Genomic DNA, 21,063 nt, shown 5'->3' with positions numbered 1-21,063 from the left:
CGGGGTGTGAAGGGACACCCGGAGCGAGGCCGCGGGCGGCCGCCATCTCAGGGTGGGCCGCGCCCCCAGCCACACGGGGGCGGTGGCTCCCGGTCCCCTCCCGTCCCGTCCCGCCGGCGCCCCCCGGGGCCGCCCGGGGGCGGGGCGGGCGGCCGGGCCCTGCCCCTCCCGCCGCCGCACTGGCCGCGCAGCCTGAGGCAGCGGGGCAGGGCGCGGAGCCGGGTGGCCGCCGCCGCCGGGAGGGGGGAGCTGCTGCCTCGGCACGGGGCGGAGCCGGCACCGGGGCATCCTCCCTCCCGCCCGCCCGCCCGCCCGCCGCGCGGGCCGGCATCGCCGCGGCGGGCAGCGCGGCGGAGGGTGCTGCCAGCGTCGGGAGGGAGCGGCGGAGCGCCGCGGGGCGGGCGAAGATGCTGTCCTACAGCGTGCTGGACGCCAACGTGGTGGACGTGGAGAAGCGGAGGAACCCCTCCAAGCACTACGTGAGTGGTGGCTGGGCCCGGCCGAGACCCCCCGGTCCTGCGGCGGCCGGCGCACGTGTGCGGGCGGCGGGACGGAACGGGACGGGGCCGGTCGCGGTGCGGTGCGCGGAGCCGTCCCTAGCCTGACCTTGGGCATGGAACCTGCCCCCCGGCAGCCCCGGCTACCGGCGCCCCCGCCCCGGTTGCCCCTGCGGGGACGCAGGTGAGGCGACCGCGGGCGGCCGGGGACAGCGGGGTCCCGCACGGCGTGCGGAGAGGCAGCGTGCTATGGAAATGCAGCTCTTCTCCCTCACCCTTCTTCGTCCCCTGCTTGGCTGTTTGCCTGCTTTTTTTTTTTTTTTTTTTTTTATATATATATGTTACAATTTTGAAGTTTCCTTCCCTCCTGAAGGTGGATCTTCCCTTCTTGCCCAGCAAGATCCAGCACAGGATGGGATGGGTCTCTCGGCTCCCTAGCTTGTCCCCATCCTGGCCACGGCAACACAGAGTGCCCGGTGGGGAGCGGAGCAAGGCTCTCCTGCCGTGGGGTCAGTGGTCCAGAGGTGCTGAATGCATCTTTACTCGTTTTCTCCCATAAGTTACATTAAGACCTTTTTTGAGAGGGGAGCCTGTCTGCACGGTTATCAAGGCAGACTCTGCGTTTGGGATCTCTTTCATCTCTCTTTCGCCTTCCTCCTTTCACACCTTACTGCCAATAGCGCAGCATCAGAGGAGGATTTTTAACAACCTTCCTAGACTCTAGTATCGCAGAGTGTCATGTGGAAGTGTCCTCTGCCTGCAGGAGTTTGCAGCATACAGTGGAGTAGCTTTTGCCCATCCACATAAGGAGAGAAGGCATCTTTTCTTCCCTCTCTGTTGTCTGTTTCTAGGTTTTAGTTGCATCAAATCCTTTAACTCTTTCCTCAAAATACAACCTGTATTTTAATACACAGAAGGTTGGATTTTGTGTATGGAGAAGGTAAATCATCCAGCTTTGGTAAGGAAAAGCCTGAGGGGGTGTTGCATCTGGTGTGAAATCACTTGGAGTATACTGTATTTCCTGGCATTGCATGTCTGACAGATTTTTTCAGAGCTGGTCAGCATTCGGATGGGTTGCCTGAAAGATAAGGCCAAAGATCATACATAAAGCTTTCTATTACGATTTTGTATCACTGAGCTTTTTCCCTCTAAGGCTCAAACCGTAACCCAGTTTAAGGCTAGAGGGCACTATTTTGCTGAGAGAGGCTGATTTGTAGATGTAAAGCTGAAGCTCTCATCTACCGTGGAATTAAGCATCTCGTGCCCAATTCATAGGAGTTGGAAGTTTTAGGTCTCGTGTCCTCTCAGGTTGCCAGCTGGACCTGTGCATTCAGTCTATTACTCATTCACTGCTTCCAGGCGGGAAAGGCTTCTTTAGCTTTTGCAAGCTGCTGGTGTGAATTGTGGCTGACACCACCGCAGGCTGTTATCTCACCTGAAAGGTGGCAGCAATTCAGCATCAGAGAAGTATGTCTGCCAAGCACAAACATATGCAAAAGAAATGGTAACAATACCTTCCCGATTGCCAAGAGAAATCGATGTTGTTAATTTCTTATTTTTTGGAAAATAACCAGAAAACAAGGCTTTAAACCCTGTATTTACAGTTTTGAAAGAAAATATTTTCCACATTTGTCTGCAGAAACACATCTGTATTTCCTTGATGATCATTGTCCTTGCATTTTAATAGCAGTAATCTAAACTGTTCTAAGAAGCTCTCTTTAATGCTTCTAGTGGAAAATCTATTTCTTCACATTCACCCTTCTCTCAGTATACCTTTTCTAATATTGTTTTCTGCACAACAGTTCCACATCCCTGTGTGTCCAGTTCTTTGCCAAAAAATCACAAACTAAATGGTTTGTTGGGTGACTAGTGTTCTGTCTGCCTTTTCTCCCACTTACTCTTAATCTCTGGTTGCACAGTATTCAACACAATAGGGTCTTGGTTCACAAACAAGCACCGGAGTAATTAATTTTAAAATAATAGTTATCCATGTCCTTGTGAATCTCTTTCTTTTAGATGAATGAATTCGCCCACAGGTCCAAAAGTTTTGGACTCTTCCTCGTTTCCTAGATTGCAGTTTGCTGCAGATGCATGCGCTGCAGCCTTTCATCTGTCTTTGGCTGGAGTAACTCACTGAGGGTGAGCCTGCACTGTCAAAGAACTTAATTCCCTGGACCTGATCCACTGATCACTGTTAGTTTCGTTCTGTGCTCTTTTTTAATATGAAACAACTGTTTTCTTCTGAAATCAAGATAAACCTGGCTTGGGTTTTAGTTCTCTCTATTGCCTGTGGATAGTTTGGAGAATGCAAAGCTTGGTGCTCTCTGCCTTATGTGTCTCTGTAATATCAAAAAGCCTGTCTACCTCCAGCATACGTAAACACCTTCATGCCATGCCTTAAGGCTATGCGACATGTACTTTGGCATCAGATTAACTATGTGTTTCTCTGGTAGATGGTGACACGGGTATTGCAGGCATTTTAACCTGACACCCTTTCCTTTTAATTGTGATCTTTCAGGGCCATGGTGGAGCCTGGAGAGATGAAGGCAAATCTTAGGCATTGTGGGTACACGCAGAGGGCTAAATGTGAGTAGCACATAAGCCCTTGCACTGCTAGGCCTAGATGCCAGGAATCATTCCCTGGAGCAGATGTCTTTCATGTTACCAGCATAGCTTTTGTGGCCTTGACTCAAGAAACTAAAAGAAAGAAGGTGGCTTTGCATATCCTCTGCTGTTATCCTTGTATGTGAAACTTCTGAAGAGATTAATGCCTCACTGGAGGATTTGTAGGGCTCTGCACATGCGAAGAGATTAGACTCTTAGATCCAGTGCTATTTGATATGAACCCAGCCAGCTTCCCCCTCCTATGAAATCACTGCTGGGGGAAGGAGTCTGCAGTGCCTCCCTCTGTGTCCCTGTCAGCAAGTGGGTAGCACAATGCCACCCGTTTGGCTGGGGGCCCTGCCTGAGAGCATGTGAAAGGATAAACAGAAGGTTGGATCAATAACCACATGCCTATTGTATGGTATATCCCTAATATAAACTACTGCTGCTCTTACAGCTTTTGACTTTCTGAATTAATTTCCTATTCTTTCTTCATACTGATGGTCTTTTAAAAATTGATTTGTGCTTGATAACGCTTCAAAAATGTTAAATCACCTTGCTTTCCCCCTTTCCTTTTCTTTTAACAAGAACAATGTCAGGAAGGTCAAGTCTGGGTTTGTTGGAAAGACCCTTGGTGCAACAGGGGTCATACATTGGCTGAGCAGTGCTGTGGTGAAGCTGGGTGGATTAGGATGTTGTGGTTAATGATTGAAGGTGTCAGTTAATCATCCTGAAGAGAAAAAGCTGGTAACAAAATCCAAATCCCTTTTCCAGCCCCTGCTAAGTTTTAAGCAGTCTGAAAGTCTCTTCTCTCAATTGTTGAAGTTTGATCTGGTTATGAAGCTTCTCTGGCTTTTAGTCTGAAATTGTGATTGTCCGAATTAAACATGAAATGATCCCAAACCAGAAATACATTCTCTATTTAAAAAGACCCACAGCTGATGCTTGTCTCCTTTAACTATCCATTGAGGAGCTTAAACAAGACATCCTCCTCTCTCTCTTTCCAGGTTATCTTTAGGCAGATAGCTTACTCTTTACCCAAATGTCTAACTGCTTTAGAAGCCCTGCAGGGAGCCACTGCCTACCAGATGTGCTAGATCCTGCTCTCAGGGAGGTGCCTGAGGTGACTCTTAGGGTTAGCACCTTCACCTGTTCACGGCTTTGCAGCACCTGGGTGATGGCAAACATTTATTAGAAGCCAAATGAATGGGGTCCCCCACCCCCCTTCCTGACCACTTGCTCTTCTGCAGAGGACTGAGTAGTTACTGATGTGCATTATCTCACTAGAAGTTTATATGCTTAGGGTCATTTCTGAGGTCTCTAAGTGTGCCTGTGTTATCCCAAGGGCAGGAATGGATACATCAGTACAGATTTCCTCTTCCAGCACTACTCTACTCCTGTTGCAGTTCGGCTTTGTGTGTTTTTCAGCTTTGTACAGCACGGAGGGAAGGTAAAACGCTTTGCTTTCCAAGTGGCTGCCCTGTCTCTTTCCAGTTAGTGAGGTGCATTGCTGATTTTAGTTGTCAGAGATGTCTGCATACTGTCCCAGTTCCTCCGAACAGTAACTGTTTCCTAATGCCATCTTTGAAAGTCTTGAGATCGCTCCTGTAGGAATCTCTCTGCTGCATGGATATGGTTGCTAAACTCGGAGCACTGGTCTTCCTGAATTGTAAGGGATTGAATCCTGCTGTGTTGGGTTTCAGCACTGCCCCCAGGAGAATGTGAGTGTGCTTGTCACGGGTGATCTGTTGTAAAATGTCAGCACGTTTTGAAGAAAAATCTTGTGCAGCTATGGTCAAGATCTGTTCCTTGTGCCTTATCTGCTCCTGCTTAGGCTCAAGAGCCACTTGGATGCAATCAGTCATCTTCATGGCTTTATTTCTCTTTGTTGCAAGCTGCTGGGCCGGTACTGATGAGAAGGGTGTGGACATATCATGGTTTTAGTGGCAAGGATCTTTGTTCCTATGTTGGTCCCTCATTGCTACCATGGAGAAGGAGCTGGATTCCCCATGCTTGGGTCATCAAATGAACCAGTGTGGCCTTGCCTGCAGGTCTGAGTTGAGGAGCTCCATGTGCCACTTATGCTAGAAATACCAGTAGCTCATGGGTAAGACAGGCTCAGCCAGGCTTTTTTGGACCCTTTTAATTAGTAGAGCTGGAGCGTGTGAGCCAGATCTCTTCCAGAGTGAACAGGATGTGACACACCTGGAGCTCACATGGATAGTGGCCTGTGCGTAGAGTGCAGTGAGGGACCTGATGAGAACCAGAAGGCAGCGTTAGATGAGTAGATGGAGTACCTATTTAGGACTTATGATCCACTTTCTGCTTCTCCCTTCCCCCCATCAAGACACCCTGTGTGGCTTTCCTTCCAGGGGTCATGATCCAGCTTGACTCACTGGTCTGAATTATTATTACTATTATCTTTGCCTGGGGTGCTGGGAAAAAGCCAGAAAATTAGCAGGCTGCTCCATGACTTCGTCATTCCTTAGAACTGAACTTTGGTGCGTTGGCAAGAGTTACGTCAAAGATGGCTGTGATCCCCTGTGCACATAGCAAGGAGAGCTCAGGAGAAAGCAGATTGAGGTAAAATATTCCCTTTCCCTTGCAGTGGCTTTTTCGTATGTAGACCACCACCCTGCTGGAGTAGACATACGTCTTTAAGGATAATTTCCAACGCTCTGCCTGTTTTAGATGCAAATCTTACAATTTTGCAGACTACAAAATTGTCATTGTTTTTTAATGTCTGATGAAACATGTCAGGAAGAAAAGAAGTTGATATTTCTGAAATACCTGGGAACTGTGGATAGGCAGTTCTCTTCAGGTTTGTTCAACTCTTTGTCCCTGCTCCCAAATGTCCAGAGAAGCAGGGATAGCAGGAGGGAGAGATCAAACCTTGCTAGTCCAAAGCTGCCTGCTCAGAAGACTTCTCTCTTCTTTATCACTACAACCAGTTCTTGATGGAAATGTTGCTTGTTGAAGTGAAATTCTTCCCTAACATCAGAGGGTTTAGTTTCCGTGTCCTGTTGGGTTTTTTACTTTTTGGGCACCGTTGTTTTATGAGGCCGACATAAAGTATGGATTTTTCCTATTCACTGCCTTGAGAGATTGATTTTTCTTCCCTTTCTCAGCATCCTCTTAGCCTTCCAGTGCCATACCTGCATGTGATTCTCTCTTGGAGTCTTTTCCATATTACCTTATCTTAGGAAGTGACCAGTCCTTTGAGCTTGTTCAAGGCAGGTTTGCAAAGTAGCTGGGAAATTTTAGGCATCAACCTGCATTTCATCATGCACTGTCTGGCAGTTATTACCTCTGTGACTCAAGGCTTCTTCGGCGGGCAGTAGGGTAGCCTGGCAGATTAAGGAGCACTCACAGTCCTTTCTTCCAGCAGAGCTGTGCGGTGGTAACGTTCAGCCAAGAGACGGTAGTATCTCAGTTTGACAGTTTGTAAAGTAAATAGCTGTCCCCAGCCCTAGGAATAGATTAAAAACCAATAGAGAGACAAGATTTGTTGTGGTCAGGGCAGAATGAAATAACGCAGGAGGCTTTAAATCCCAGCAGGCTGCCTGCACTGGCTCTCCTGTGGCTGAGCCTGCAGCGTGCCGGGAGGGCAGCCAAAAGGAAGCTCAGAGAAAAGCTTTTAGCAAGGCCATGAGCTGGGGGCAACAGCTCCAAAAGCCTCCAAGTTCCATTTTAGAAGTAAGGAAGATGCTGCTATTGACTCTAACTGTGACGTGGTTACTGGGCAGATGTTGACCTCAGAGACAGCACAAATGTTTTCAGCTGCTGCAAGCTGCAGGTGGCCAGTGGCTTCATAAGAGCCTGAGTGGGGTGGGTGGATGGGTGCCGGGGCCCACCTGTGCAACACAGCTTGATGGGTTGTAGTCAAAATTATGCCAGTCTCACTGCTTTGAGCTAAAAGGGGGAGGAGAGGAGAGACCAAATCATGCCCTTTTCCTGAACAGGGTGATGGGAGAGGGAGATGGAGATGAACAGACATCCTAAGGAAGCAAGGGGTGGAATAGGAAATAGAGCCCAGACTTCCTGCATCCCAGAGCAGTCTGTGTGTTCATCCCACCCATGCACGTAGCATGGACGGCTGAGGAGTATTGCCCTCCTCCCATCCGTGCAAGGTAGGGTATATGCTGATACCCTCATCCAGAAGGCGAGGCAAAGAGAGGTTAAGTGGTTGGCCCAAGGCCACCTATGAAGTGTGTGGCAGCATTTTCTATTCTTTTCTTTGGCTTCCAAAGCAGTCTTGCAACTTATCTGATAAAAGTACACAGCCTGAAAAAATACTACTCTCGTATTCTGTCATTGTCTTCCTCAAAACCCATTTCCCATTTTATACGGATTAAACAGGAAGAGGGATTCAATATGACCCTACCTGAGGCAGGAGGTGACGTACAAGCTCTCTAATTTAGTCATTTGGGAGGAAACAGCTGGACCTTCTAACGTGAGGTGGTTTTCTTTTTTTTTGATCTTCCTTTTTCATGCTGTATCCTCTTAATCCGTGTCTGCTCACGCAAAGGGAATTGGTCCCCAGTAACCACGGAGAAGAGCAGGATCATTAGAGGGGGCTGACAGCACTGTGTGTTGTTTGGCATTGTGAAGCTGAATGTTTTCTTGCAGCTAGAGCTGACACCTTCTTGCCTGGAGTGTGCTGTGTAAATATTACATGAAGAAGCAGAGAGCTGCACAGTAGCATACTGTTGAAATTAGTGGTGTCTGCTGCTTAATCAGGTAGTGTCAAAACCAAATACTGTCAAGTCAATGGAAAAAAAACCTCCCAGTAGCTTCCTGGGCCTTTGCTCACACCTTCAGAGAGACGCTTTATTGAAAGTTTTACTGAGAAGTTTGTAATTACTATGTTTTTTAATATAGTGCATCTCCCTTTGTCTTTACTATAAAAGCAAAAATACATTCTCCAGAATCTCTTTGTTACCCTCTTCTAGGCAGGGATATCATCACATTTGGGGCGAGGGGGAAAGCAGAAGGAAACCAGGTATATTTCTTCACCTGAAAAGATTTTTAAGTGGAATATCTTGCAACCTAGTTAGAACTTTCCCACTTTAGCCTGTTCACTTATTCTTTGCACCACCTTCTAAGTGAATATATAATAATAATCAGTCTTTCAGACTTACACTCACTAAACATCAGTAATATAGTATAGTCATAAGAGCCTTTATTACAAGGCAAGGATGCTTTTGCACTGAAACGTGTGCAGGCAGACCTGAAAGGTGGTCTCTGTCCTGGGCTGTTAAGATAAGTGATGACATACAGATACAGGCAGGTGGGGGCAGTGAGACAATATCAACTAGCTGAGCAGGTGATGGTCTCAACATAATGGTAACCCAAGCTACTGTCTGGTGGTCATTTAGGCATCACTACAAAGAACGAGTGTGAAGGAGGATAATTTAGTAATGCTTTAAATTGTCCTGGGGTGAAGGTAGAGCAGAGAGAGATACTCTATTCGTTATAGTACCTGTAAGTGCTTGAATGTGGTAACTGGTGCTCTCATGCTTAGGGTGACCTTTGTGGCAGTTGTAAAGATTCTCCTCTTGATTTTACTGAGCTATTGATTTTGGCAAAGCTACTCCTTATTCCAGATTTTGGAAGAGGAGTTCAATGCATAGGTAACTAACCGAGTCCTTAGACTGGGGGCGTTCGACTTCTGTGGGCAGAATACACATCCCCAAATCTGTGTCTTCACCACAATTTCACATATTGCACTAGTATGCTGCAGTGTATTCTTAATTGGTCTTAATAGTCACCGACTACTCTAGCCCAGGATCTGGGTGTACCATAGCTTCACAACGCAACTTATGTAGTTTGTGATGGTTGACTCGTTAGACGGAATAAAATATTCATAGACTTTAAGTGTCCATAAATACGTGTGTGGTCCCATACGTACTGTGTTTGAAACGTAGCTAGCAATAATTATGTTTTGATATGTTGCTGGCACTGTTTCTCTGACCAATGGGGTGTGTTTTATTTTTCCTATAAACCACACTAGCTAAACACGGTGATGCACGAGGCTCCTGCGCTCTCGGCAGTCAGCAGCATGATTTTATAGGCTTGATGCAAACTTGTTTGCAAGGAAAACACCCCTATCTATGTTCACAGGGAGAAACATGCCAAACCTCTACTAACCATAGCTGTGTTTAAACAGGAGCTCCACCCTGCCATTCTGTCTCCCTTACAGAAGTCTTCCATAGTTGTCCCTGAAATACTGGAAACGTGGTTCTCCACTGTCCAGAACATGCCTATAAATGCAAACTTTAATGTAGAAAGTTCACAAATCATCCAGAAAGGTTTGAACTAATGTCCAGTGCACACACAAGTGATACACACAAGACATTGTACAATGTTGTAGAAGAGCTCACATGTCCTCTTTACTGGTGGTGGCCTTGGATTGTTTGTTTAACCTTTCTGGATCTCAGTGTGCTCTGCTGCAAAGTGAACAGGGTTTACTCACCTTTTATAGACTGTAAAGATGTGTTACCTAAGGGCTGACTGCTAGCATAGGCTCTGAAACCCCTGAGTTTGAGTCATATTCCTCTACCAGCAGGTCCACCCCTGGCAGCAGGGGTTGCAGAATGGCGAGGTCATGTCATTATCCGGAAATGGGAGTCAGATCCTTGTTTCCCTAATAGTGTTCAGCAGACATGGTAATGAATGGGATGATATAAAAGCTATGTTCCCCTTTGACGAAAGGTACATTTAGGATGCCAGCCGGTTGTAAGCCTGTTCCTCTAGGGCATTCCTTCCTGTCTTGGAGTCCCAGGGTCTGTGGAGGTATTTGAGGTGAAGCATGGAGTATGGTCTTTCTGGTAGCAAGGCCCTTGGTCGTAGGCTACCAGCTGCTGCTGTCTGATCTCTCTCTGGTGTCTGTATTCCCTGTCAAAAAAGCTCACTGGCAGAGGTGAAATCTTCTTGCCAGGCATTCTTGCACCCTCGGGGGTCTGATGCAACAGAGAGCATCTGAGTTACCATTTTTCTAGCTCTGTGAAGACGAGATTTGTAATTGCTCCTTCGGCATGCCTGGAGACTTTCCTACTCTGGCTCAGGATGTTCTGTTATTATTTATAAATTAACCCACACATGTATTTTTGTGGATAGAAGGTTATTCCTGATTTTCCCCTCTCCAGCAGGTGCAAGCCCAGAGTAGACCCCTCTGACCCCAAGCAAAATACTCTGACAATCAGTTTTAAATATTTTTCCATTCTCCTGCCTTGTTGCGTGCTTTGCTGCACTGTCTCTGAGCTCAGCATATTTCATTTGCCTGAAAATTTGTCAGTCTCTGACACCTGCCTCATCTTGAGGAGCCTGAGCTGAGGGAGGGTTATTTGTGGGATAGGTGCTACAAGAGGCAGCTGAGCTCCTGGTCTTCAGCAGAAGCAGAGCAGCAGCTGGCACAGTCCCTGCTAGTGTGTAAGTAGGTTTGCAGTTTCCCAGGGCTGTCACTCCAGCAACTTTCACCGGCATTAAAATCACTTAGAATTTAAAAACAAACAAACAAGGATATGTGAAGTATTTTCCTGGAAGAAAGCCACAGGGAGCAGCTTAAGTGCATCTCCCTCCTCCCATCTCCCAAATATGTCACAGGAAGAAATACTGGATTTCAGCATTTTCCTAAGTGGGATTAAAACAGGCTCTGGAGCTGGGTTCTGGCACAGGAGAGAAGCAAGCCGGGAGTAGGAGGGAAGCTCTGTGTGTGTGTTTTATGTATCAGGTGAAACTGTCAGAATCCCTCAGCCAGCATTGCTGGTAATATCTCTTTTTATTAACAAAAGGGGTGCTTATTTTCTGTTAGTAACAAGAGATTAGAGCTGTTGCCTGAAGCGTGGTGAGTAGGACTAGGGAAGTGATCGTCTCCCTGTACTCAGTACTGGTGAGGCCCCACCTTGAGTGCCGTGTCCAGTTTTGGGCCCCTCACCACAAAAAAGACATTGAGGTGCTGGAGTGGGCCCAGAGAAGGGCAGTGAAGCTGGTGAGGGGTCCGGAGCACAAGTTTTACGAGGAGTGTCTGAGGGAGCTGGGGGTGTTCAGCCTGGAGAAAAGGGGGCTGAGGGGAGACCTCCTCGCTCTCTACAACTGCCTGAAAGGAGGCTGTCGGTCTCTGCTCCCAAGTGACAAACAATAGGACAAGAGGAAATGGCCTCAAATTGCACCAGGGTAGGTTTAGACTGGATATTAGGAAAAATTTCTACACTGAAAGGGTTATTAAGCATTGGAACAGGCTGCCCAGGGAAGTGCTTGAGTCACCATCCCTGGAGGTTTTTAGACATAGTGCTTAGAGATACGGTTTAGTGACGGTTTTTGTCAGAGTTTGGTTGGTGGTTGGACTAGATGATCTGAAAGGTCCCTTCCAACCTAGGCAATTCTATGAAGTAGAGAAGAATAAAAAGTGACTGATTCTAGAGGAACATCCATGCTGGTTTTCCACATACCAAGAGATAACAATCCTGTGTCTTCTGCATTTCATAAGCCTTGGACACCCTTAACAAATTCTTTCCTTTCCCTCAATCCAGATAAGCTTTCCTCTAATGCTTCAGCAGAAGGTGTTTTATAAAGACAACACAGGATGTTCTACTCAAAGGGAATCTAGCCCAGTAGCCAGCCTCTGAAATACTCTCACTTGAGGCATACGGAAGAGTCTTCCGGCTGTTATTGCTCAAAAGAGATTTTCTGTTTAATCTTTTGCTGCTGTCTTCATGATTGTAACGATCTGTGTCAAAACTCTGGACTGTTTTGGGGAAGCAGCTTTCCACCTGTTTCTGAGCTGGGCAGCTGTAGCTTGCATTTCATCCTTTAATACAGACATCCCTGATTTGTAAGGATAAGTATAAATAGTTCAGTTTAAACTAAAAATATTTTGAGTGAATTTGTCATGGGTAGCGACCCTTGGAGATTGTAGTAGTCATGTTCTGGACAGAAGAGTGCATCAGTCTGTCTTTAAACTTCCCTCTGTCCTCCTGGCATAAAGACCAGTAGCTTTTTGTCTAGCAGTGTCAATTTGCTAGTGGCACTGGAGAGTGACAGTGTGTACTGCTGCCATCCAGGAGGGAGTCTCCTTTTTTTGAATGAACTGAGGCTGTGGCCCAAGTGAGCAAGATCTGAGGACATACATCCTGGGGATGGGACCAAGGCATTGCCACTCAAACCCTTGGCCTCACTGCTGAAGGGGTTGGCCAAATTTCTTGGATGTGGCAGTGTTGGGTTTTCAACTGGTTCCTTCAGCTCTGAGTAATGCTGTGTATCTCTGTGCCCTGGTGTTGGCCAGGATGAACACTGGAATTACTGTTTTACATAATTCTTCTCTTCTTGCACTGGGGGAGTATGCAGATGTTTGGGTGGAATTGGGGTCTTGATGTGAGACTTTGTGCATTCATGCGTGTGTTTTGCTTCTGTTTTAACTTATATGTTGCTCTGCATTTGAGCAGGAAGAGGGCATGGTCAAAGAAATGGGGTAGAAAGCAGAGGTTTGCAAAGTATCTTCAGGTCCCGTTGGAGCTGATGCCACGGTCCTGGCCAGACCTTAAGAATAGTCTTTTATTCTTTCATTTTTTTCCCTTCTTCTAAAAAGCTCTAATCTTGCCCACAGCATGGGGTTATTTCCTATTGTCTTAATTATGGAATTCTGATTGACCTTCCAAATATTGTAGGGCTGGACTGAAGAGTATCTTGAGGACAAGCACCAGGGCCTTGCACTAGGTTTTGAGGGTCTGTAGAAGGACGGAGCATGTAGCACTGATGTGCTTACTGCAGGCTTTACCCCTGAGGAAGGGTGACATAAAGCTTTTCCTGAGTGCTGAGGGCTTTGTGGGGTCTGCGTACCATGTTAACATGAGGGCTCTAACTTATCGGGTGAGTAGAGTGAGATCATTCTCTACCAGACACTGGCATTTATGGGAGTCCAGGTTTCCTTGTGTTGGGATCTTGTTGGTGAGGACCTGAAGCCTTTTGGCCATTCTCTTGCTGCGTGTGAGAGGTATTGGCTGCGTTTTGATAAAGACCTTGACTTGGACCAAGTTGGTCCAAAGGTGCAACTGCCCATGTGATTTGGATCACAGGCAACTTGAAAACATCCTAAGAAGTCAAATGAGGAAATGATGCCTCTGTTTCTATTTGTAGAATGGTGGAGACTGTCATTAGTACTAACACAGGACTGACAGTCCAAACCCGATTGAATATGTGTTTTATCTGACAGCACCCTGATCTGCATGGTCCTTCATCAATCTTCTGCATCTCGTTAATGTGAGCTGTAGCAGATATGGGTCAAACCCCTATTGCCAAAAGGCCAACACATTGTCTTTACTGCATGTTGTGACAGAAAGGGTTAAACAGAAGATGGTGGTAATAGCTTGCTTTAGGCAGTAACACAGCAGTGAATGCTGAAATGACATGGGAGTGCTCTTTAGCTGACGTCCTTGCGAGCCTCTTGGTGACATCAAACTCCTGGACCTCTTCCAGCCGAATTTGGCCTTGCCCCAGTGACAATAGATGTTAATCTGTTGGCTTGTCAAAAAACCGTGTTAGTGGTTTTTTTACAGACCCATTTCCAACCCTCACATTTCCCTGCTAGTAAACACAGCATTATGTCATTGTTTTACCAGGAGCCAAACACCAAAGCCAACTTTACAGTGCTGTCGTCAACAAACGTCCAGTCACTTTGGGGCTTTATCTGAGTTCCCAGGCTCTTTCTTCCCACTGTTGCCTGTGTTCTGGTCTCTGTGTCCATCAAAAGCCTACAGATGCTTTATGGGAAACATGTGTAGGGTCTAGCAGTTGTGGCTAACGCTTTCCAACCTATTTGTCTTACATGAGGCTCCTGTACCTGTTTAGCAAAGATGCCTTGGTTTGTAAAGCTTCATCTTCTGGTGACTTTAGCCAAGGCAAACTTTTGGATTCATGAGTTCCTGCATGCAAAACAAGGTGAAGGGATTTGCAGCACAGCCTTGCTCCTAATTGATAAAATGATAGCCAAGTCATAGCCAGGGGCAATACCCCACCCATGCTAGCTCCTGTTTGTTTCAAAGCACAATAGCTGAGTTCCTATTAAAAGGACTGGTTGTCAAATTGCGAACATTATAAATTAACTTCCTTTAGCTTTCAGAAACAACACTCACCACAGATGAAATAAAGCCATTTATAACATTCGTGTAACTATTGTTCCTTGTTTTGCTTCTAGGCTTATTTCCAGCTGTCTCTGTGAAAGTTACGAAAGTAAAGATTTACAGTCACCTTCAGTGGTTGGAAGCTAATAGGCTTAAAACAAACAAGCCCCCCATCCATAGCTCTAGTTGGTCTTTCTGGGGCTGGTAACAGTCCAATCCATCTCAGACCAAGACCTGTCTGAAATGATATCCCAAATCAGCTGAAGTAGTGAAGTAGTCTAGAGGCAGAGGAAAGAGAGAGACGCTAGTTTGAATGCAGATCCTGAATTCTTCTGCTACAGGCACTGATAGGTGATGGAGAGGAACAGGTTCAGCCTCTTGGCAGTGATGCAGGAGTTAGGACATTCTTGGGTACGAGGTGGAATAAAATTAAATGTTTTTTCTCCACTGTGTAATTAGGCTGTGCAATACCTTGATGAGAGGTGTTATGAAGGCTGAAAGTACAAATGGTTCAAAAGAAGAATTGACAAATTTCTGGGGCCAAGGCTGACTGCTGTTAAACACAGTAGTCAAGATATGTGGTTGGGTCAGAAAGTCTGTAATCTCCCAATTGCTAGAAGACTAGGCATGCTGTGTGCTCTTTGTTGCTATTAAGCAGTTACCATCTAGCTTCATTAAAAACAGGGTACTGAGCTTAGATAAAACTTCACTTTGGCCCAGCCTGGGTGTTCTGATGCTTTCCCAGATGCCACCTTACTGTGGGGCACAAGCTCAGGCTTCTGAGGCTTGCTGCATATTGCAAATATTGGTGAGAGTTGTTGAGTCTTGACTAGAGGAAGTTAGGAAGAACAGTGTACGCAGTGAGGAAATGAGCCTCCCATCATCACCTTCAGCTCCCTCTTCTGCTCCATATGCCTCTTTTTTTTTTTTTTTTTTTTTTTTTTGCATCCTATCACGTGTATATTGGCTAGTGTCACACGTCTGGGCCTTGGCAGATCACTTTCTGCTTCCCAGCCTCAGGTCAAGTGGCAATTTATTTTTGTAGAGGTATTGTGTTTGATATTACTATTAGTATATATTCAGGCTTTGAACTTATCTAATGCCTTTCATCCAAGGATCCCCCAACACTCTGTGCATCGGCACGTCTTTGCAAGGTAGGCAGATCAGACAGGGAAAGCAGTGTGTGTTCAGCAATGTATCTCCTGACAGAAGTGCCTTCTCGGAGCCCTCACAAGACTAGTGGATAATTTGGGCAGATGGAAGAAGTTTTCTTTTATGACTGAAAGTGTTGCATATGGGGGTCATGGGACTGTAGAACATAGACCTGGAACAGACCTAGGTCATTAATGGTGTGCAAGCATGTTGCTTTCCCACATATGAGCCTTCAAGATGCTTGGGTTGGGTTGATTGGAAGCCTCGGACTACTTCTGATGGTTAATAACTTCCAGTGTAGACATTTTTATTCACAGCCACCCCATTTGTTCTCATGCCATTATTGCCCTTTGGCATAAACAGGTCTCATCGCAGTCAGTTTGGTTTGACCTGCTGTCTCGCTTCTCTCCTCTGTTTTGTTGAGAGTGGTTGTGTCTCTTCTTAGCCTTCATTCTGCTGAGCTGCTCTAGCCTCCTCCTGTAGAAGAGGTCACCCTCAAAGGTGCACAGCGAACGGGTTTCCCTGCCCTACGCTTCTCACAGTCATTGCAGACTGAATACAAGTGAACTGTTTAGCCCAGGATGTGACAACAATTCAGTCTGGGCAACTTCACGCATGTAGTGGCTTAATTTGCACTGCCAAGAACAGCCTTGCCCATGTTGGCAGGGGCCAGATGCAGCCACCTGGGAATGAGGTTGACCTCAGTGGGGTGATTTGCCAGATGTAGTCAGGTGCGGTTTGGAGGAGATGGGTTCCTGGGTCTGGTCTGTCCCTGAGCTGTGCGCTGTGTCAGTGTGAAGCAGGATGCTTGTTGGAGAGAAATGTTGGAGAAAGAACCGTGGTTCTTTCGCGGTTTCATTTTCTTCCCTTCAGGGAGTTTCAGAGCTAGTCCCAAAGCCTTGCAAGTCACACTCCACTTGTAAATGCAGAGAAGAGAAAACGTGGCTGATTATGTTATGTTAGCTTTAATGAGGGTAATCTTAAGCAGATGGTGCCTATTTAATGTTCTGAAAGCATAGATAAAGTAGTTTTCAGCAGGTCTCAGGAACAGAGCATGAGAGATGCAGGGCATCATTTTAGAGGGCAGCAACTTGCCTGATGAGATGCTTGGCAGGGTTGCCAGAGCACTTGGGTGAAGCCTTCTTGTTTGGGCAACCTCTGCTCCTGGGAGGAATACGCCGTGAATGCGTCCCGCTTGGCTGAGAGGAGAGGTGACCTGCCGTTTCTGTCTGAGCTTCAACAACAGTAAATAATTCCAGATTGACGTTGTAGAAGTGTGCTGTTTTTGTGAAGGGAGGACAGGAGGGGAGCCAAACATAACAAGAGTTTCTCAGTGCTTGGGGAAGACAGCCAGGGTCACATTTGGAGCTTGTCGTGTTGGCAGGCACAGAAATGACGGCCACGTCACATGTGTATCGGTGGAGATAGCTGGGGTGATTATCAGCAAGCGTCTTTGTAGGTTGGTTTGTGATGCTGATGATCCGAAACTGATGCTGGGATGTTTCACACAAACATTCTCTCTTTTCAGCTTCCATATCTGCTCTTTTTTAATGTTTTTGGCATTTGCCTTTGGGGTAAGGGAGAGGCCATAGTAACCCCTGGGATTTCAATCCCCACGAGTCCAAGTTATGTGGTTATAGATCTACTGCCATTAAAATCAGCCTCGCTTAATGTTGTCCCCTTTACAAAGCTGGGTGCTGACTCTGTTCCAAAGTACTGAGTTCCTCGCCCAAAGCTGTCCTTGACCCTGGCTATTTGGCTAGCTGTCCTCCTGGCTGGTGTGTCTCCATCCTTCTTTGATGGGGAACATTCCCAGGACCTGACATGGGGATTTTTCAGTGTCTTCGTTATCATACTCAGTGCCAGTTTTTACACATCTTGTAGGACTAATTTGTTATTAGTGAACTAAGAAGGCTTTTGGGATGGCTGCAGGTTACTTGATCAAAGCAGTCTGAGACTCATTTGCCCTTCAGATGTTTAACTCTGTCTTAGAGGCTGATTTCTTTGGGAAACCCAAGAGGGGAACACAGCGCCTTATGTTTCAAGGCAGTGGTTTTCACACTGAGCCTTGTGGCCTGTTTCAGGAGTGCTGGTAAAAGAACAACTGGCAGTAGGCCACTTGTTAAATTATATTTGATGTCTTTGCCGTGCCTTTCATTTGCGCTTCTCCACAAGTGTCAGTGAAACTACAGAAGGACCTTGGAGCACGTGCTTCCATGGTAAGTGTTGGGAATACGTAGTAGTATGTGGCATCGTGAGGATGGAGCGAGATGTTTGTGCAGGGACAGTGATCGTTGTTCAGTGGCAGCTCCTTTGTAAAGCTTCTGTGTAGAGGAGTCGTGTAGAGAGGCTAAAAAACGCGTGGTGGGAAGGGACCAGGGCTGGCTACTAGGAGGAGCGCAGTGATGCTTTGTACTTTCAGCATACTGCTTAACCGAGACTTGTGAAAACCCCTCTGCAGCCCTGCAAGGAAAATGATACAGATCTATCTTAGGGTTGGTTTTTTTTGCCTGCAAGATGGAAGACCTGGCATGGTCTGGTGGTGAAATTAGGAAAGAGTGTCCCTGAGAGAATGGATGTGGGGTTTGCTGGGGTTTTGAGAGGCCTGTCCTACACTGTTTTCTTAGGAGGTGCTGAGTGCCTGTGTGCTGGAAACTGGACTGTTCCTGGGAGTTCTTGAGCTGCCTACCTCAACATCCCTTCTGCTAATCTTGGCCAGTATCAGGTGACCCTGGTTGTCCATCCTCTGCTCTAATTGCCAGAATATGTTCCAGGGTGAGGACAAGGGTTATCCTTAGTGCTTTCTTAGGTTATTGCTGAGCCCTTTAAGGAGCACATAATTTTAGCTGCTAGCCTGAGGGACTGGAGTCTGTGATCCCAACTGACTGCGCAGGAGAAAAGACAAGACATCTCCTGGGCAGTCGTACAGTTGGGACCTTTCAGTGTGAAATGGGCCACTCTCCGTGATATTTGAAAAGTCATGGCAGTCAGGTGAAGTCCCTGGTGACTGGAAAAAGGGAAACATCGCATCCATTTTTAAAAAGGGTAGAAAGGAGGACCCTGGGAACTACCACCCTGTCAGCCTCACCTCTGTGCCTGGGAAAATCATGGAACAGATCCTCCTAGAAGCTATGCCAAGGCACATGGAAGCTATGCTAAGGCACATGGAAGACAGGGAGATGATTCGAGACAGCCAGCATGGCTTCACCAGGGGCAAGTTCTGCCTGACCAACCTAGTGGCTTTCTGACTGCATCAGCGGACAAGGGGAGAGCTACGGATATCATCTATCTGGACTTCTGCAAGGCCTTTGACACAGTCCCCCACAACATCTTTCTCTCTAAGTTGGAGAGATAAGGATTTGATGGGTGGACTGTTTGGTGGATAAGGAACTGGCTAGCTAGTCGCATCCAGAGGGTGGTGGTCAATGGCTCCATGTCCAGATGGAGAGAGGTGACAATTGGTGTCCCTCAGGGATCTGTACTGGGACTGGTGCTGTTCAACATCTTCATCAATGACATAGGCAGTGGGATCAAGTGCACCCTCAGCAAGTTTGCCAATGACACTAAGCTGAGCGGTGTGGTCAATGTGCCAGAGGGACAGGATGGCATCCAGAGGGACCTGGACGAGCTAGAGACGTGGTCCCGAGCAAACCTTATGAAGTTCAACAAGGCCAAGTGCAAGGTCCTACACTTGGGTTGGGTCAGCCCTCATTATCAATACAGGCTGGGGGATGATGTGATAGAGAGCAGCCCTGTGGAAAAGGACTTGGGGTACTCATGGATGAAAAGCTGGACATGAGCCAACAATGTGTGCTTGCAACCCAGAAGGCCAATTGCATCCTGGGCCGCATCAAAAGAAGTGTGGCCAGCAGATCCAGAGAGGTGATTCTCCCCCTCTAGTCTGCTCTCGTGAGACCCCACCTGGAGTACTGTGTGCAGCTCTGGAGCCCTCAGCACAAGAAGGACATGGACCTGTTGGAGCGGGTCCAGAGGAGGGCCACGAAGATGATCCGAGGGCTGGAGCACCTCTCCTATGAAGACAGGCTGAGAGAGCTGGAGTTGTTCAGCCTGGAGAATAGAAGGCTCCAGGGAGACCTTATAGCGGCCTTCCAGTACCTGAAGGGGGCCTATAAGAAAGCTGGGGAGGGGCTGTTTGCAAGGGTATGCAGCGATAGGACGAGGGGCAGTGGTTTTAAACTAGAGCAGGATAGGTTTAGATTAGCCATTAGGATGAAGCTCTTTACAATGAGGGTGGTGAGACACTGGAACAGGTTGCCCAGAGAGGTGGTGGAGGCCCCATCCCTGGAGACATTCAAGGCCAGGCTGGATGAGGCTCTGAGCAACCTGATCTAGTTGAAGATGTCCCTGCTTACTGCAGGGGGGTTGGACTAGATGGCATTTAAAGGTCCCTTCAAACCCAACAGATTCTATGAGCCATGTGGTATCAATGTGATTACAAGCACACGGGTCAAACAGCTGATGCCTGGCTCCCTCTTTAGCCACCCCAGAGATGTTGTGCCCACAAAGGCATGGAAACAAAGCATAAAGCGGGACAACATTAATGATAATGTACCTGAGATACTAGGCCCGTTTCCTGAGGCAGTGTTACCTTGGCAGATGAGGATTAGCAGGAGGAGTTGAGTTGGGAGGATTGCCAATAGCTGTCACTGTTTCTAGAAAAAGAGAGGCTAACATTCAGCAGTGTAACTCTGGCTATAAAATACTTACTAGGTTTGTTATTACTGTAATACTTAAATGTTATAGAAAGGGGGTTAAAATTAAGAACATTTATTGCAAAATGTTCTCTCTGCAGTCTTTTCTCCCAGGTGATTTTTCAATAATTGCTCAGTTCTCTTGCTTCGGGAGCGCACAGCTGAGGAAAAAATCCATTTGACTCTTGCCAGTTAACTCTGCTGCAGCTGGATTCCTGCTTGTGTCCGTGGGGGTTTGCTGGGCAGAGGAATTGAGGTTCCTCATGCTTGAGCAGTGAGCTGTAATAGTGATTTTGACTTCACACGCTCAACACTGATCTTGCAAAGAGATGCTATTGCCAAAATTACAAGGGTGGGATTTGGTCTCCCTTTGATCTCGGTTTAAATCGCATGGGCAATTTACTGCAACTTAATAAGTAACAGTGCATGAGTAGTGGGGTGCTCACTCTGCCTGCAAACTCATAGTCTGCTCAAATACGCGGTAGAGCAAACTTGCTTTCTTTGCAGGTGAACGGAGTCAAATTCTCTTGCAAGTCAAGGTTTATGCAAAGTTGCCATGAATTAGCTAATGCAGGTATTAAGGAAAATCATAGCACTTTGGTAATGTGTCTGATCAATCTGTTACATGATTTAGTGGGTTGTCTGAAATGGCTTCAGGGATTGGGAGCTTTTGGTTGCGTCTCTTCAGTGTGGTTTGGTGTTTGTTCAACATGAAATGATCCATCTGGTGAATTCAAGGTGAATCAAAGGTCTCTTTTGCAATTCCCACTGCTTCACTGGGTTTCCTTGAAGATCTTTTAATTTCTGCCCAGGTTTAATTGATCTTTGTAAAGAAACATGCTAATGATGATTCTGGCTGTGGAGTGCTATGGATTTGCCAGCAGTAGAGTCTGTTACCACAACCTGAGATACCTCCCTCTCTCAAATTACAACTCCTAATTTGATTTATTTTGAGTGTGTTTGTATTTCAACAGTCTGTGG

At 46.8% G+C, this 21,063-nt stretch overlaps 1 protein-coding gene across 3 annotated transcripts in view; it reads left to right on the top strand.

Moving 5' to 3' along the window:
- Positions 1 to 285: 285 nt before the first annotated feature.
- The window catches only part of SH3PXD2A (SH3 and PX domains 2A), a 264,890-nt gene continuing 244,112 nt past the window's right edge, over positions 286 to 21,063 (top strand). For all 3 annotated transcript variants that reach the window (XM_074593122.1, XM_074593123.1, XM_074593121.1), the window contains exon 1: positions 286 to 479. In XM_074593122.1, coding sequence (XP_074449223.1) covers positions 408 to 479 — 72 coding nt within the window. In that variant the 5' untranslated portion in view covers positions 286 to 407. The remainder of the gene's footprint in view (positions 480 to 21,063) is intronic.

The sequence above is a fragment of the Larus michahellis genome, chromosome 6 (assembly GCF_964199755.1).
Source record: "Larus michahellis chromosome 6, bLarMic1.1, whole genome shotgun sequence".
NCBI lineage: Eukaryota > Metazoa > Chordata > Aves > Charadriiformes > Laridae > Larus > Larus michahellis.
The sequence above is the reverse complement of the archived record's forward strand: the minus strand, read 5'-3'. Positions and strand labels throughout refer to the sequence as shown.